At 38.5% G+C, this 17,772-nt stretch overlaps 1 protein-coding gene across 3 annotated transcripts in view; it reads right to left on the reverse strand.

Annotated features, from left to right (window-relative positions):
* Positions 1 to 14,976: 14,976 nt before the first annotated feature.
* NHLRC2 (NHL repeat containing 2) overlaps positions 14,977 to 17,772 on the reverse strand; it is a 56,043-nt gene continuing 53,247 nt past the window's right edge. For all 3 annotated transcript variants that reach the window (XM_043520048.1, XM_043520049.1, XM_038408392.2), the window contains exon 11: positions 14,977 to 16,072. In XM_043520048.1, the coding sequence (XP_043375983.1) occupies positions 15,816 to 16,072 (257 nt within the window). In that variant the 3' untranslated portion in view covers positions 14,977 to 15,815. The remainder of the gene's footprint in view (positions 16,073 to 17,772) is intronic.

Consider the following 17,772-nt stretch of genomic DNA (forward strand, 5'->3'; position numbering starts at 1 on the left):
AAGTGTAGACCTGCCCTTAGTCACATTTTCAGAAGCAACTTAGGTACTTTGGAGCTTGAATCTCATTTGAAAAAAAAAAAAGGGCTACATCACTTTGGAGCTTATGGATAAACCAAAGTCAATTGTTTGACTTTGAAAATTGTACCTAGTAGAACTAAATATAAAGATGAGAGTCTATTCTGTATCAATGAATGGCCATGATTTTGAAAAATGGGGAGGGGGGGGCCTAAAGCTACATCCATTTTTAGGCTGCTTAATCATAGACCTGATTAAGAAAATGTTGAGCAACGAGCAGCTTCAACTGAATTCCACACACTGGAAAATCAGGAGTGAAAGTGTGGCCCTACTGAGTCATTGAGTTTGCCAATGGCAAAACTCCCTTTGACTTCAGGGCAGTCAGGATTTCACCCCATGTTCCTTACACAGAAGCAAGATTTTCAAACACTCTTGGCACTGGCCCAATTCTGCAATCATTGAAGTAGATGATGAAGGTTTCATTGACTTCAGTGGGAGCAGAGTTAGGCCAATATAGAGGATTTTGAAAATCCCTAGATGCCTGAATGTGGACTTAGAAGTCCAATTTTAAGCATTTCTTCCTGAAAATTTTGACCTGTATAATTAAGTAACCTGTATACCAAACATGGATTTTTAAAGAAGATTTGAGAATTACAGTATTTTCCACTGAATGCATCCGATGAAGTGAGCTGTAGCTCACAAAAGCTTATGCTCAAATAAATTTGTTAGTCTCTAAGGTGCCACAAGTATTCCAGTTCCTGGAACTGTTCCACTATTACCAAACCTGTATATGGTGCTGGTATCTCTGGCAATGGGAGCTGCCATTTTACTGATATTTAAATCAGTTCTCTTTAATGAGGCACATAATACACAAAAACAGGTAAAGCATCTCATCGTTAAAAAGCCTGGGCAAGGTACAGACTTTCAAAGCTGCTGTAAGTTTAACCAGGGGTTGCAGATAAGTTGGACCATTAAAAGAGAACATTGGCCTAAATTTTAAAAAGTGATAAGCAATTTGTTGCTTCACTTGTTTGGTGCTCAAATGAAAAGGGCCCGATTTTCAGAAAGTGCTAAGCAGTCACCCTCCCAAAATTAGGCCCCTTTAAAGTATCTGAAGTTGGGCACCCCCCCACCAAAAAAAAAAAATCAGTAGCCACTTTTAGAAGATCTCACCTTACAACTTGGTAAATCTATATCTTTCCCATGTTTTCCAATGGTGAGATACTTTGTGTGCAGGTAATCATCAGACTACCAGCTTCCTATTTGATTTTTAATTCAATTATTAAATTTTAATTCCGTTTAGGACATTTACTTATTTTTTTTTTAAATCATGTTTATTTCAGTATGTGCAACCTTATAGGCAAGTGTTCACGCATATCAAAATTAAACAAAGGAGCAAGGGAGTACCAGAGATAAATCTGGGAGTCAGTGGTAGTGCTTTAGAGGAAAGATTATACAGAGAGGAAATGACTTGGAACAGGACAGAGAATCTTTATATGACAGCTCATAAAAACCTGGACAATAGATGCTAACCATAGCACTGAAAATGGCTGTTTTAAGAAGCTGTGTAAATAAACTTTAATATAGCTAACATTTGCATAACAAGGAGGTTTTATCAGCACTAAAGCTGGTGAGTTAAAATAACAGGAGACCAGAGGTGAGCCAGAGAGGCCGTCCTTTGGAAGCTAGCCTCAAATTTGCCTGTCTTTTGAACACAATATTTCCTCCCTACTCCTGCAAACCCGTTTGCACATTTTACGTCTTTGTTTTTGCATTATGAATAAAGATCACCTGAATAGTAAATCCGAAGAATGTTCAAACTGCAGAAGGCTTTCATTAAAAATGAAAGAAAGTGCAATGCAGATTTTCAAATACCAGACATGTAAAAAAACAAAAACCAAAAAAAACCTAGATAAAAAGCTTTGTGTGATAGGGTTATTTAAATATAATCATATATCTGTCGTCAAACATGCCTGCTTAGAAAGGTGTTATCAATTCTCCGGGAGTGGAGGTGGTCTGCAGTCAAACCATTTTCTGCACAGAAAGCTTTTAAACAAGACTGTAGCATTTATTTTTAAATCCATCATGGGTATGCAATTAGGAATCCACAATTATAATTTATTTCTATAAATGTAGCAGTTAAAGGCCTCAAATTAGAACTAGGGCACCGTTATGCTAAGCATTGGACAAACCAAAGGCTGATCCTGCAAATATTTACACATGCCAGTAATTTTACTCCCGTGAAGAGTCCCATTAAAGTCATTGGGATTACTCACCGTAGTGTACTTCAGCACATGCATAAGAGCTTGCAGGACTGGGGTCACTGAATAGGATTTAGAATGAACATGGTTCCTAAAACCAGTTCTCTAACAGATCCTCATCATCTGCCTAGGATTTCACTCACAAAGCGTGGTTATAATGGCCACTCAATTTTTGTGCAATATCTGTAACAGCGGATGAAAAGATATGCTTTGGTTACACACATGTTGTGACTGCTGCTTATGACACTGCTGCCCCTCTCTCTTTGTTGTATCCACCTTTTGCCTCTTGGCTTATACTTAGGTTGTAGGTTTCAGAGTAGCAGCCGTGTTAGTCTGTATTCGCAAAAAGAAAAGGAGTACTTGTGGCACCTTAGAGACAAACAAATTTATTAGAGCATAAGCTTTCAAAGTGAGCTGTAGCTCACGAAAGCTTATGCTCTAATAAATTTGTTAGTCTCTAAGGTGCCACAAGTACTCCTTTTCTTTTCACTTAGGTTGTAAACTCTTTAGGTCCATCTCTTTGTTGTATGTTTGTGCAGTGCCTAGAACAGTTGGGTTGAGGTGTCTAGGCTTTAAAGCAGCATAAATAATATCAACCAGAGCTGTCTGGAAAATAGAATGTTCATCCCATGGAGACTGACACTCTGACATTAGTTGGCCTTTCAAATTGGAAAAAGTAAAGAAATAAAAAACCATACCTAGATTTCCCAGAATTAAAAAATTCCACAAAGGATTGGTATTGGAAACAATTTGACATTTTAAAACTAAAAATGTTGACATTTTTGATCAAAATGAATTATGAAACACAAAATATCTCACTTTGAAATGTTTACTTGACATTTAAAAAAAAATTCTCCCCATGGAGAAACTGAAAAATGCTATTGGAAAATTTCCCATGGAGAATTTTCATTAAACTACATTTTCCAATGGGAAAAGTTTTCATGATAAAAATGTCAACCGGATCTAACAACGTTGAACTAAAGTCCATTGTATTGGGACGCTAACACAGAACCCCACTGTGCCAAGTACTGAGCGCTCTCAAATCCCATTTAAATTCCAGGGTCAAACGCAACTGGATGCGTGCCCACCATTTGACCAAGCTAATGAAAGAACTTTAACTACTGAATTTTTTGGGTTGGGGTGCTGACTTCCTCAATCTTAATATGACATTAAGATGTGCTTTTGTTTTTAAGTTGCCTCTATTTTAAGCAAAAAGAAAGAAAAGTGCAGATGTTTCAGCTGCTTCTTTGTTACCTTAAAGGTGAAAAAATAAATAAATCAGGAAGTCTTGGAAGAGTAGAAGCAGATTTAATGAAACACTGCACTCTGGATCCCACCCATATTGGAATGAATCTTCATAAATTACATCCAGTAAAATGAGAGCAAATAAGGTTAGGACATCATATGCTTAATCCCAAAGAATTTCTGTAAGAACAAAGCAGGCTGGGGAAGATTTATACATGGCGGCAGAAATCCCATTGAGAGCAAAGTTTATTTATGTTTCCAGGCATTTACACGGCACTTAAGAGTGCTCCTGGATTCCTTGCTGCGGCTAAGGTCTCACATAGCAGCTCAATGGCCTGGAACCAGTATATATAAAATGCCACCTAAAGTTCCAGGATCCAGAACACTGGATCCTCAGGCCCAATGGAACTTTCATCTGCGCAGGAAACGGAGCTGTCTCAGGGGCAGTTTGAGACTGTGAAAGAAATCTGCAAAAGAACTAAGAAGAAACAGTTACTCACCTCTCATAACTCTTGTTCTTCGAGATGTGCTGCTCATATTCATTGCAATTGGGTGTGTGTGCACTGCGTGCACAGAGTCGGAAAGTTTTTTCCCTAGCAGCACCTTTTGGATGGGCTGTGGAGCCCCCTGGAGTGGCGCCTTCATGGCACTCAATATATGACCCTGCCGACCCGGCGCCCCCTCTGTTCTTTCTTGCTGGCTACTCCGACAGAGGGGAAGGTAGGCGGTTTGGAATGGATATGAACACATCTCGAAGAACAACAGTTATGAGAGGCAAGTAACCATTTCTTTTCCTTCGAGTGATTGCTCATATTGATTCCAATTAGGTGACTCCCAAGCCTTACCTAGGCGGTGGGGTCGGAGTTAAGAAATGCTGATTGTAGCACTGCTCTACCGAAAGTCGCATTGTCTCTGGCATGCTGCACGATGGTGTAGTGCAAGGTGAAGGTATGTACAGAGGACCAAGTTGCTGCCCTGCAAAATTCCTGGATCGATACCTGGGCCAGGAACGCTGCTGACGAGCCCTGGGCCTTAGTGGAGTGTGTGGTAAGAGCTGGGGTCGGCACCCTGGCCAGCTCATAGCAAGTAAGGATGCAGGACGTGATCCAGGAGCACATTCTTTGAGATGAGACCAGGAGGCCTTTCATCCAGTCCACCACCACTAGGAATAGCTGGTTTGATTTTCTGAACGGCTTAGTGTGCTTGATGTAGAAAGCTAGGGCTCTCCGGACATAGTGGAAATGTAGCCGCTGCTCCCGGAAACTAGCATGAGGCTTCAGGTAAAAGACAGGTAGGAAAATGTCCTGGCTGGTGTGGAAGTTCAACACCACCTTGGGGAGGAAGGCTGGGTGCGGTCTGAGTTGCACATTATTCTTGTGGAAATCCATGTAAGGCGGTTCCGAGGTGAAAGTTATGCTCCTTTGTGGTCCTAGGACAAAACCCCTTGCAAATCCTGCACCTATCAGCTTGGTGAGCTTTCCCCAGACGCTTCAGACAAGAGTCATGGGGGTCGCCCTTTGGCGTGGGCTTGGAGCAGGACTTGCAGGACTTGAATCCCTGGGACTTGGGCATGAAAGCCCTCCCAAGAAAAAGCGGTCGGGACAGAGGGTAAACCCCCCAGCCCAACTGCTTACTAACTACAACAAAAATAAGCTACAAGAATTAAAGAAAAGTTGGAGCAACTACTATAACAACTACTATAAAACAAGCAAGGGAAATTTGGAGAACTTGCTAAGCAAGACACCACAGTTCGAATGACTGTCATGGGCGGTAAGAAGGAACTGTGGGGGCGCCAGGTTGACAGGGTCATATATTGAGCACCATGAAGGCACCACTCCAGGGGGCTCCACAGCCGACCCGACGGGTGCTGCTAGGGAAAAAGCTTTCCGACAGCTGTGTACGCGACGCGCGCACATCTAATTGGAATCGATATGAGCAATCACTCAAAGAAGAACCAACACACAAGCCTCACCATCTTCTGCTCCAAGTGCCAGATGAGTGTCTTTGAGGTTGTCTTCCTTACTATATACCTACAGCTGCAGGTATGTATATTAAAAATAACCCCAAAACCTACAAAACACTTCACTGCACATGCAATTCTCCCCAGGGGGAGAGGATGAGAGAAAGAGCAGACCATGCATGATACATGTTAGTCATGTTGTTTAATGAACTATAGGAAGGTGCTCAGATACTACTGTGCCAAGGGCAGGATAAGAACTTAAGTAGAACAGAATCACCAGCACAGTGTTCGAGCACCTTATACAGTCTAAGACATGCATGTAATCCTTTTGTGCAACTCTCCCTGCGTGGGCCCAAAACGTTTCCATAAAAGGTCCTACAGACCTTTTGGCCATAGCCAAGGATCACACAGCACAACTCACGAGATGGGTGTGCAAAGCTTGCCTTTGTGCCTCCTTAAAATCCTTTGCTACCTGGGTGTGGGCTGGTCCCTGATGCAAAAAGAAACCTGATGCTGGTTCTGAGTTGTGCTGACTGACAATAGTCCCAATGAGCCTTTAAAAAAGCCAACTCTTGCATAGGGTCATCCTGGCCATACCACTTTCTCCCAGCCCATCCAAGCAGGTAGGGAGGTGGCATAGGAGCTTCTATGCTAGTGGTTCTCAAACTTTTGTACTGGTGACCCCTTTCACATAGCAAGCCTCTGAGTGTGACTCCCTTAATAAATATATAAAAAAGTGTTTTTAATTTAACATTATAAATCCTGGAGGCAAAGCGGGGTTTGGAATGGAGGCTGACAGCTCACAAACCCCCAAATAATAACCTCACGACCCCCTGAGGGGTCCCAACCCCCAGGTTGAGAACCCCTGTTCTATGCTGACCCTAGTATGTCACTAGCCTAGAGGATCCTGCTATGCTGTGGGGACTCTCCTCTGAGCAACTAACTTGGCCGTATGCCCTGAATTGGCTGACAGTGTGAAACAAAGTGGCTGTACCCCAGAAGAGGATCAGACCCAGTGTGCATGCATGTGCTATGCTTTTTAAAGGTGGATTAATAGCAAAACTTCCTCCTTATCCCCAGGAACAAACTAAACAAACCTAACACTGCCACCTTCCTGGATAATCACATTTTTTCCAGCATGTGATCAAACATCTGTATAAAGGGCAAGATGAAATATCCAGCTCCCGCTATGGGCTGAATCTGGAGGATGTTCATGCAACTGAACTCCCTAGATCCTTGCAGAATTACTGGACTAATGATTTACTCCGACCAGTTTGGGAGGCATCTTTCTGTTTATTTTGTGTGTTGCTGAAACTTCAGGTGGAAGAACAATGGGAGATTTGCACATGCACCATTGGGAGAGAGCATACAGCTGGAGTGATGGAAGCAAGATTTCTTAGAATTAATAGATTATTCCCGCTTTTAAATCCCGCTTCCTTTAAAAAAAAAAAGAAGATGTTTTGTTCAAGTTACAGACATCTATGGAAATAAACAATCTCCATTAAGAGGTACCAGCCAGTAAACATGTATAGTGAGAACATGTGCAAGTTAGTTCCCACTTTTCTAGAATATGGTAAAACCAGAATACCTGTGATTGGGTTTTGTTTGGAACAATATGCAGCAATGATTCTACAGAGACGATAAAACAATACTTCTAAGAGCCACAAGCTCTCTGAGCCCACCCATAAGGTAGCAGAAGGCCCCAAACTTAACAAAACTGCCCTGTTCTCTCCCTGTCCCACCTCATTCTCAGGTGCTAAACCAGAGGAATCCTTCCCCCCACCATTCTTGCAGCCATGAACACATCTGCAGACACATGGGATCAGCTGCATTCAAATCAAGGTGGTATGATGAGGCCCTATAGATAAAGACAGTCTCAAAAAGTTTTGTTTGATTTATTTTTACATGAAAAAACCCATCATCATCAGATCCTGAGTCCTCATTTTCCTGGACAATTCTTGAGGTTAAGTGCCAGTCTTTCAGCAAAATCATGGAAGTCAGGACTTATTTTGAATGTATTTTTTAAAAATAACAAAGTTTGACACTCTCTTTATATATCATAAAAGCACTGTAAAGGGACCCATACTTTTTAGCATCACAGTTTGCCTTTTAACTGGAACACCTTTGCTTTTGTGGATATAAGTCAGATTCTTGAGCTCACAGTAGCTGAATTTTGTTATTTAAAAATTAAAACAATTTTTAAAAGCATGTTCCAATACTTATTGTATGAGTGAATGGTTCTCAACTGTTAATTGTGGACTAATTAGACACATCTGAATGCATGGACTAAGTAGAGCACTAAAGGCACCTAGTTCTATAATTTAGCACCTAGAGTCAGTGCCGTTGTTCCCACCCTCCACACCCACCTTGTGGCCCACTGTGGAAGCAACTCGTTTCCATTTCCTTCTTAGTCCTGCTAACAGTCCTACTTTCCTTCAGGGAGGTTCTATCAAGGAGCAGTCTCTAGTCTAAAGAAAACATAAAAGGAGGGGTTCTTTCATCCCTTATGGGCAACCATTCCACCCTGCTCTCTCATAAAGTGCTGACCCTCTGGATTGTCTCTTTAATGACCCAGATACTACCTGAGCTGCTGACCCATAGGTCTTCTATGCTGAAGTCCTTCCCCCAAGTTCTCCCAGGTTGGATTCTTTACTATCAATCTACCTTCATGCTACGCTGCTGGGGCTTTTTCCTGGGCCTGCCATGGGACCATCCTTCTCCTCAACTATCCTTTCCCTTCAAGGCCATTCACAATTCCTTCCTTCCTACCCTTCTCCTCCCCAACTGAGAGCTCAGCCCTCCATAGAAATCACGCCTCTTCCCCAGCTGCTCTACCTGATCTGAATCAGTGGGGGCAGGAGGTAGTTGATCCATCACAGGCAAGGCTAAGCCCAACTCCTCTAAAAGGGTCAGTCCACTGACTTTGGTGGGTGCTCAACATCTCTGAAAAATCAGTCCACTTTCACGTATACGTCTTACTTTAGACATCCACATATGAAAATGTCGGCCAGTGATGCCACTGAAGATTCTAGAGCACGAACAACTAAACCACACCAATTTCAACTTCATGTGAAACCAGGAACAAATAATGAATGGAAAAGATGAAGATTTGTCTTTATTTTTAAACCCCTAAATGACCATTATAAATTATGGACTTTTTTAAAATATAAAATTATCAAATTTACCCAAATGACCTTTTAAGTATAGATTAAAGTATGTCAATTGCAAATAGATGAAAATGCCTCAATCTACTGTATTCTTTACTGAAAACATGAGAAATGTAGACTTTTGGGCCAGATCCTTAGCTGGTAAAAATCAGCGTTGCTCCATTGACTTGAATGGAACTGATTCAGACCACCTGATAATCTGGCCCCAAAATGTTTACTTTATATAGTCCCAACCTCCAGCTGAATTTTCTTCTCTTTGGAGGAGTTTGCCTGAGACTTTAGTGCTGAGATGTAACCTTTAAATATTCCACGCCCACACACAAATTGAACCTTCACTATGAATTTCCCCCCCAAAATTAGTTTTCTTTAGTTTACAGTGGAAAGGATTACAACTGAAAAAAGAGGAAATATTATTAGCTACTTCTCTTGCATATAATAGCATTGCAAACACATTGTCATGCTGCTAGGTCAGAATTGTATCTTAGTTTATTAAAAGCTTGCTTTAGTATAACTTTGCTTATTTTCTATATGTCTGAAGAATTTTCTACATTGGCTGAAATTAAACACTTATTAGTTAAAAATAAGAAAAAAGTGAATTATGCTAACATAATGTAAACTTGTATTCTTTTTAATAAGCTTATAGCTTTCTTTGGATTGTTTCAGCCCTAAAATTAACTTTCTAGGTTCTGAGCAGCACCAGTGTTCATTCAAATCTAATGGAGTGCCCAGCACAGCACCATGCAAAATCGCACCTACTTATAACTTTTTCCACAGATAGCACCACTTTGCAAGTAAGAGCTAAACTTTTGCTTTTCAAAAAGAAATAATACTGGCTATTTTTTGCTTTCTTGCTGTAATTATCTATAAAGTTTTTTTTTCAAATCAGTAAATACAGTAAGTCTGGATCCAGCAAAATACTTGCACACACACAGGGAAAAAATTGACTGTACTTTTGAAGTGCTCAGTATTTACATGAGATCTTATATTTTGGGTTCAGATCTTCACAAAGGAAGTAATTTGCCCTGCCAAGCCCTGGGATATAAATAAGATGTTAAACCTGACTTATTGCCCTTGCCTTGGCATGTGATACACAGACAACATTCAGAAATAATGACAAGAGGTACCTTAGTGCACACTGGTTTTCAAAATTACTGTCATTGCAACAGAAGTTTAAAGTTTTGAAGACCAAAATTAACCTGTAGTTCTAATGTAGGAGTTTACCTGGTATGCGTATTTGAGGTGCAGTTAAAGATTGGCTAAACAATGATGATTTTACTATTGCAATCTTTACATTCTTATCTAATTGTTCCTTGATTTTATGTGATTTGTTCTGCTCTAGTAAATTAGGTAGCCCTGATATGTGCTCTCTTGTGTGGCTATTGGAGTATGAATGATCCCATGTGGTCTGGTAAATCCAACATTTGGAGTTACTTAGGATATTAAAAGTGTGGAGAGACAAAACTGAGGGCATGGTTATCATTTTCCAATACCTTTTGCATATAAGAGAAAAAGAAGATACTGCTATCGTGCTAAATACGTAAAAGTGTTCCATGACTCACAACAGATGAGTTCCTCACATTTGCTCTGGCCCCCGTCAATGGTCCTAAAAACCCAATTCCAACTAAGGGAGGAGGCCATTGACTCAGGTACCAAGGAAGACAGACTTATACATAGCCATGCTCAAGAAGCCCATTGCGTTTCTGATCACAGCTGTGACAATGTAATTTGAACCCCCAAATCTGGTTCTCCAAAATGATGAATGGAGGGTGAGGGGGTATGTTGCTATGTCTTGTCCAACGTGTGGCTTCACTCATCTAATTTCTCCTACCTCCTGCACTGAGGGAAGTGGGTTGCAACTTTGACTTCCAGCCAGGGTCCCTGGGCAGGCCTGAGGGCATAGAGGGGGCAACCCAGCTAAAATCCACACTGATTGATGCTTTTAATAAAGTTGCAGCTTCTGCATGTAACCTTACTATGGCAAACAATATGTGTCTCATTATTTCCATGCCCACCTCAATGAGAAAAGTATCAAGCAAGCTGAGCTTTAGAAAGAAAATGTATATATTAATCTTTTGTTTTTCCATGAAAATGGTTTACAAAGCTTTAGAGGAGGCACCAGATCTTAATGAAAACATCCAGAGAAAATTCATGCTTATCTATAATCATTGTTTGTCTATCCATTAGAGCTGATCTCTGAAGCCACCACATCTACTATAGCAATTTCTTTCCTTCCAGGATATTACAGTACATTTGCTTTGTATTTAAAAAAGATAGTGTTTTTTTAAAGAAACGTAATCCGAAAAAGATGTTAAAAAATTCAAACACACAATGCTACATGTAAAGAGCTTACACATCTGGTTGCAGATAGAGATCCCTTAATTCTCTGGAGGTTCTGTACCAATTAATACATAACTACCTTGTAATGTGTACATTTAAAAAGGAATGTAGCTGCATTATATTTGGAATAGCAGACGTGACAACAATAATACTCTATTCTAACATCAATGTCCCAAAAGGAATTCTGAACTTTTTATATTCAGGGAAGAACAAAACAAAAACGAAGACTTAAGAGACATTTATCAAGGTGTTTAGGTGTGAAAACTTGTTCTTCAACATTGTTAAAATATGACACACGTCTTATAATTCTTAGGGCGATATCCTCAATGAAGTTGTTCTGTTTTATGCCATTTCAGGATCTGGTCTTTAGTATTTACCATAATTTATATTTTATATGTACACAACCCCATCACTTAAAAAGATCTTCCAATATTTATATAGCACATGTAAAATCCAGGGGTGAAATCTGGCCTCATGAAAGTAAATAGGATTTTTGCCACTAACTTACAATCATCATGCATATTTCCATATTAAAAATACAGAGGGACAGATCTCAATCTGTTGGCTTCAAGGGACCTATGTTGATACAGAACAGCAGAGGATCAGGCCAAGAATGTTTTTATTTCGATGAATCCAGTTTAAAGTTGAAGCTACATCAACACAAGTAGCAATTGTGCTCCTCCCACTTTGCTGTCATTACAAGATATTTTAAATTTGTAAATCACAGCCCAACAGAGTAATCTTGATTGTGTGGTTTAAAACCACAGATGATCGTTTAAATAAAAACAACTGAAAAAATGAGTTCTCCTATTCTTTAAATGTTAAATATCCCCAACTCAGTTTTAAATCATCTTGTTTTATTTGCCATTGTCAGGTTTCACAGAAATGTTGTAGCTTAAACAGGCTAAACAGAAAAGAGAAACATTTAGCATGCCTAGATGGGTGCATTCCTTTGCAAAATGTTAAGTGCAGAACATTTCAATGAAGCGGACTTAAGAGTGTATTTTTACAAGTGGTTTTTTTTTAGCTCACCATTATAGATACAGTACAGGAACTAGAAAGGATTTGGAAATATTTGCAATTCTTTTGCTTAGTGCTAGGGCCTTTGGTAGGATAAAATGTTCTTTGGTATACTTGAGAAAAGCAGGCAAGCAAAGAAGAGGTACACCAAACAATGAATAGCAATGGTTGTGCAAACATTCCCCAACTCACAGCCAGGGTTTTCAAACTTTCTAACTATGACACAAGTGTCAACCTTTGGTAATAATGAAACCAAAATAGCAACAAGATAGAAGAAGAAAAAAGGTATATTTTCCAAACCAAGCGACTGAAGTGTTTATTTTATAAAATCAAGACTTTTCCAGCATAGCCTGTCTAGCGTGTTGGGATGCTATGCAGGAGGCTGAGGTTTTGAAGCAACTTTGGGGATTTTCCTTTATAGGTCAGAGGTAATAGAGCAGATTTTGATGGCAGTAACACTAGTATAAATCCAGAGTAACTCCAGTGAAGAGAGGTAAAAAATGCATGTGAAATCTATAATTGCTCCATTGACTCTGCATTTAGATGACTGTAATGGAGATCAGAATGAAGTCCATGGTCTTTGATCTGTGGGGTGAAATGGATGCCAGTTACATGATGGATGTCCACTGTTCACTGATGGTTTAAAAAAAGAAGTCTGAGCCACATCATTGGCTGTGCCCTCTCCCTTTGCCCTTTACAAATGGGGAACTGAAGCACAGGGTGGATCAAGTGACTTGCCCAAAGTCACATCGGAACTGAACCTAGGTCTCTCTAACCCAAGTCCCTAACTATTAGACTTCCTAGCCTTCTGCCTGCTCTAAGCAGGATTTCTAACTTCCTATGGATATCACAGACATACAAAAATTTGCATTACAGTAATTAAAGTGAGTGCAAGTTTCTATGAGCTACAAATTGAACTGAAGCAGGGACAAAGGGAATTGTGTGTCAGGGATCAGCATACACAATATGTAGCACTTCTGGGGGAAAAATGAAGTTCTTCCTTTAAAATAATAGGTGTGAAGTGTTTGCTTGAGACAAGATTGCATCTTCTGCGTCTGGAGGATTATGTTTTCTATTTTTGTCATGAAACCATCTCAATGATGTAGTTAAGGACAATTTCCAGCTTTGTGGCAAACAAAAAATGGAATGGGCACAATTTATTTGCACAGATAACTTGTGGAGTGCAATGAGGTGAGCAAATAGTCATAAATTTAATCAAAGACTCTTGTCTCTGGCCTGCCTTCTTATACTTACACTGTTTATAACTCCCTTCCCCTACAATTTGCATTGATATTCCACCCACAATTAAAATCTGCACACCTCTCCTCTACAGAAAAGAGTAAACTGCTCTGAATAAAAAAACAACTCTTAGCCTCTATTGCTAAAATGTAAGCTGATTCCCAAAACTAGGATAACTTAAAGTTGACCATGATGAAAGTGTTCAAAGGTCTGTTATGCCCTGATCCTAGGCCTAGGATTTATGTGCCTGTGATGGTAAACCCAGTGTTTAGTAATATCTCTTCCCAATACATTTATATATGAAAGAGAGAAGTTTTAAATTAGTAATAGCTGAAAAAGAAGTGGAAGCTTTAAAAATCAGGGTATGGCCCTTTAATCAGTTTATACACGCACATTTAGGCAGAGAATAATACCTGTAATACTATATTTAAAGCTCTGATGCATTACATTTAAATAAAATAAGAGCTACACACAGATAATTTTTCTAAAGCAAGAAGCTCAAAAAAGTGATACTTTAGGATAACAGATTGGTTAACTCTGTACAAGCTTTTTTAATCTAGGAAATTGATTGACCCAAATTTTTATTAATCTTGAACAACTCGAATGGACAAATATGAATTAATTATCTTAAAATTCAGACAACAGTCCAATTTGGCTGAATGATATACTCAAGACAACAGAAATAGTCTGATGTGCCATTTTTAACTACAAAAGCTCATACTTGGTTTTATTGGTAGGTGAAAAAAAATTATGAACTAGATGGAAGTAGAACTCAGGTTTCTTGGCTATTATCCAAGATTCTTATGTAAATTATATATAGAGAATATGTATTTTAAAAAGAGCACAGCTTTTGTTAAACTAACTATAAGGACTGGTAAATTCTCAATATCTTTTCCTTAACCCTGCAAATATCATTTGCAAACAGCAAGTAGATCCAGAAGCCTATCACAGATATGCTTGCATTTGATTTTAAGAGGGAAGGAAAAGCCACGCCTCTGTGTATTGTTCCCTTAAAACAAAAGTCTCAGAGTTCACAAGCAATGTTTTAGTCAATTTCAGAGAAGGAAAAACCTTCAATATCTCAAATCATCTCAGCCATTTACTAACAGGTGTTAGGAACTATTCTGACTATTTTGGGAGAATGGGCTATTAAAAATATCATTCACTTACACATACTAAAATATACTTTATAACAGCTATTATTTTAAAACTATGTGCAAATTCATGTTGCACATTAGAAAGCTAGTCTATTTTGTTGCGTTTTTTTTCCCCTCTTATTAGAATTAAACCTTGTGATTAGAGCATTGGGCCTAATGCAAATACCACTGAATTCAACAGGAGTCGATCCAATCCATGTAAAGAACTCTACTTATGCCATTTACCATGATAATTGATAGTGATGAAATGAAGGATATTTACTCGCCTGAAAAAACTTGCTTGAAGCAAACAGAATTTTGTATTATAGTATTGTTGGAAGAGAAGACTAGCACTGATTGCTAATGAAGACTGAGATCCTCCAAACACACGCACAAGTTACTTACCATACAAGTTGCCCTACTGAACACAATGTTCTGATTCAAAGCCTACTGAAATCAATGGAAAGACTCCCATTGACTTCAAAGACCTTTAGATCAGGCCCTAAGTATATAAAGTTACTCACAAATATTTGCAGAATTAGGAATCTTATACTATTCACACAGGAGTTGTAAAAACATGAAAGGGAAACCATTCATTTGACAGAAATAGCTGACATTTAATTCTTGCAAGTTAGAGTCACAAATATTACTTACACTCTACTCTCTAAAATACAAATGGAAACACTAATTAGACAAACTCCAGCATGCCAATTTTATATAGGCACATTCGTGGTTTGACATCGTTATGTAACATTTCTATATGACCTCAAACAGTTCATTTCCCAAAAGTTTTTCCATACAATTGTGCTCTTCAAAGAAGGCATAAATATCTAGTTTTAAGAAACAGACTTGATTTGCACAAAAATAAACAGCCCTGTGTTTTCAAAATACATTAAATGTGTTTTAAATGCTTTCATTGTAAAATAAGAAAAATAATTCTTTTATGACCTGCAGAAACAAAAATCAAGTTTTTAACATTCTATTAAAAACAGAGGGCATAAAAAAAAAAAAAAGGAAAGTTGCAGTTGTTCTTCCCCAAATGATTTTGATGTTGCTACCAATGTTGCTATGGTATGCAGTGCAAAAGAATATCAGTAATATCACAATGTAATACTGGTCCTTCAAAAATGGACTCTTAAAATTGTTGCTCACTGCTTAAAATGGCCTCAGCCCAATCTATTCACAATAGTCAACAGACAAAGGTTTAAGGATGTTTTTGCTCACACAAAAACAAAAAGAAATAAAGATTTCATTACAATTTTTCATGATTCAACACAAGGCATTTCTGCTTCATCTTATAAAGCATATTATGCTTTAGAACTCTTCATATGCTATTGGAAGACCGGGGAGGGGGAGGTGAATCTACTAATATTTTTTCGCCTGTAAAAACGTTAGAAAGTAAAACTAGTGTGAATCTGTTGGCTTTTTGGTTTAGTTAAAATGCATACGTCAACTCTACTTGAGCTGTGTTACCTTGGTTTGTATTAACCACCTGTAAAGGCTGACTGAATGAGATTCCTTTCATCATACAGGCACTGCTGTCTTTGCTACAGTAATAGAGGCATACTTTGATAGACAGTACAACTTCAGATGACAGGCAGCTACTGGGCAATTGCAAGGCGATGAGAGGTTGAAGGGAAATATCCTCAATTTCTCCAGATGGATTCTGTCCCTGAAGCAGCCACTCATTACCTGGAAAAGAAAAGCATGATGTCACTGCCTTTTATACACCAAGTTAAATCTCACGAGGCATCAATTTGTGCATGATTTTAGCTTTAGGACAACATATCATATTTTCTTACATGCAACAGTAGTAGAAACGTCCTTGGATTCTCCCATTCTGGTTGAAAATTGAAAAATTATTCACAAATACTTCTTTAGAAGTAATTTTTAGGTTATGAAGTTTTATTGTATAAAGCCTGGATTTAAACATATGGGTGCACCTTACACTGACTGTCCTAGGTATAGGCAAAGCATCTCCCATATGCTTTGTTAGCTGATATTCCAATTTCCCCATTAACAGGAAGCTGTGCACATATATCAGAGACCTAATACTCAAGATAAGATGACTGAATGCTCCAAAAGTACATAAAACGTTAGATTCTTATGAAACATTTTCTAATAAAAGTGTTGGCTTTATAACGGTTTACTGGAAGTTAATAATGTTTAGGCTGACTGAGACCTGAAATTCCTGTGTGTTTAAATATTTAAGAGTATATAACAATATAGACACGCAAAATGAGAATATGGCTAATTTGCTGCTCCAACCTATGTCTTGCCATAAGTGAGATAGATGAAGTACACTTTTGGCATTTTTCATAAAATAACTACAACTTCAAAAAAAACCCTGTTGGATTTATGAGCTTAAAATGACTTGTGTGCCTAAACTGCTTACATTCTACATTTTTACTAACCCTCAAACTATATGGAATATAAATACAGCTCTGTAACATCTACTAAAATTATATCAATCCCCTTAGTTCAAAAAATTAAAACACTGTCCAATTCAGTGTTGCAGATGAGTAAAGACAATTTAAAAGGCCGTAAATTGACTTTAGATTTGTATCTGCAATCTACTGCAGGAACAAATGTTGTAATCAGGACCTTTGAAAATCTGGCCTCAGAAGTGGAAAAATAAGATTTAACAATGAAATTTTTCACTTTTTTAAAATTTCCCTTTAGGTGATGCTTAGGAAAAGCAGACTGTAAGCCTTTCAATATACTTTTCTGGCACAAAGGAGTTCACCTAATTATATGTAGACTACATCTTTTTCTGAGGGCATCACTTATTCTCTAGATATCTGGAGATTACCAGTGGGTAGTTACGCTATTTTTTAAAACATCTAAGAGAAAAAATGTTCCTGGTTAAGTGCACAAAGATCATGAACTCACTTTTTAAGAATGGCAGGCAATATGGCATTCATTTTAGTTCAGAGAAATGTTTTCTAAATACAATATCCTATCGTGGCAGTTGAATTTAGGCCCATAGTACCATAATAGCCCTAGTTTGGGTATGGTAACAGTGGGTGATTTTTACCAAGGGGGATGGTAGAGGTTTAGGGCTTCTAGTAGAACTTTTTTACACACCTTTTTTCTACCATTAAAGTACTTGTGTAATTTCTAAATTCAACACTCAAAAGAATCCTAGAGATGGGATATGTTAAGGGTGGGGAATGAAAAAAGAGTAAAGACCCAGCACTAAGAAGGCATAGGTGCATTAGCTTCCAAAATTCTGGAAGATATAGGGAGAAGCATGTGTTATTAAAGGAATGCAGAGAGAGAGAGAGACAGAAACACATATCTAGGCACAGACTTCGCACTCTCAATTAGGGGGTAATATGACAGTTCTTCCGATGAAAAATGCTGGCTGATATTCACCTGAAGGATGTAAC

The sequence above is a fragment of the Dermochelys coriacea genome, chromosome 7 (genome assembly GCF_009764565.3).
Source record: "Dermochelys coriacea isolate rDerCor1 chromosome 7, rDerCor1.pri.v4, whole genome shotgun sequence".
In the NCBI taxonomy this organism is placed as follows: Eukaryota; Metazoa; Chordata; order Testudines; family Dermochelyidae; genus Dermochelys; species Dermochelys coriacea.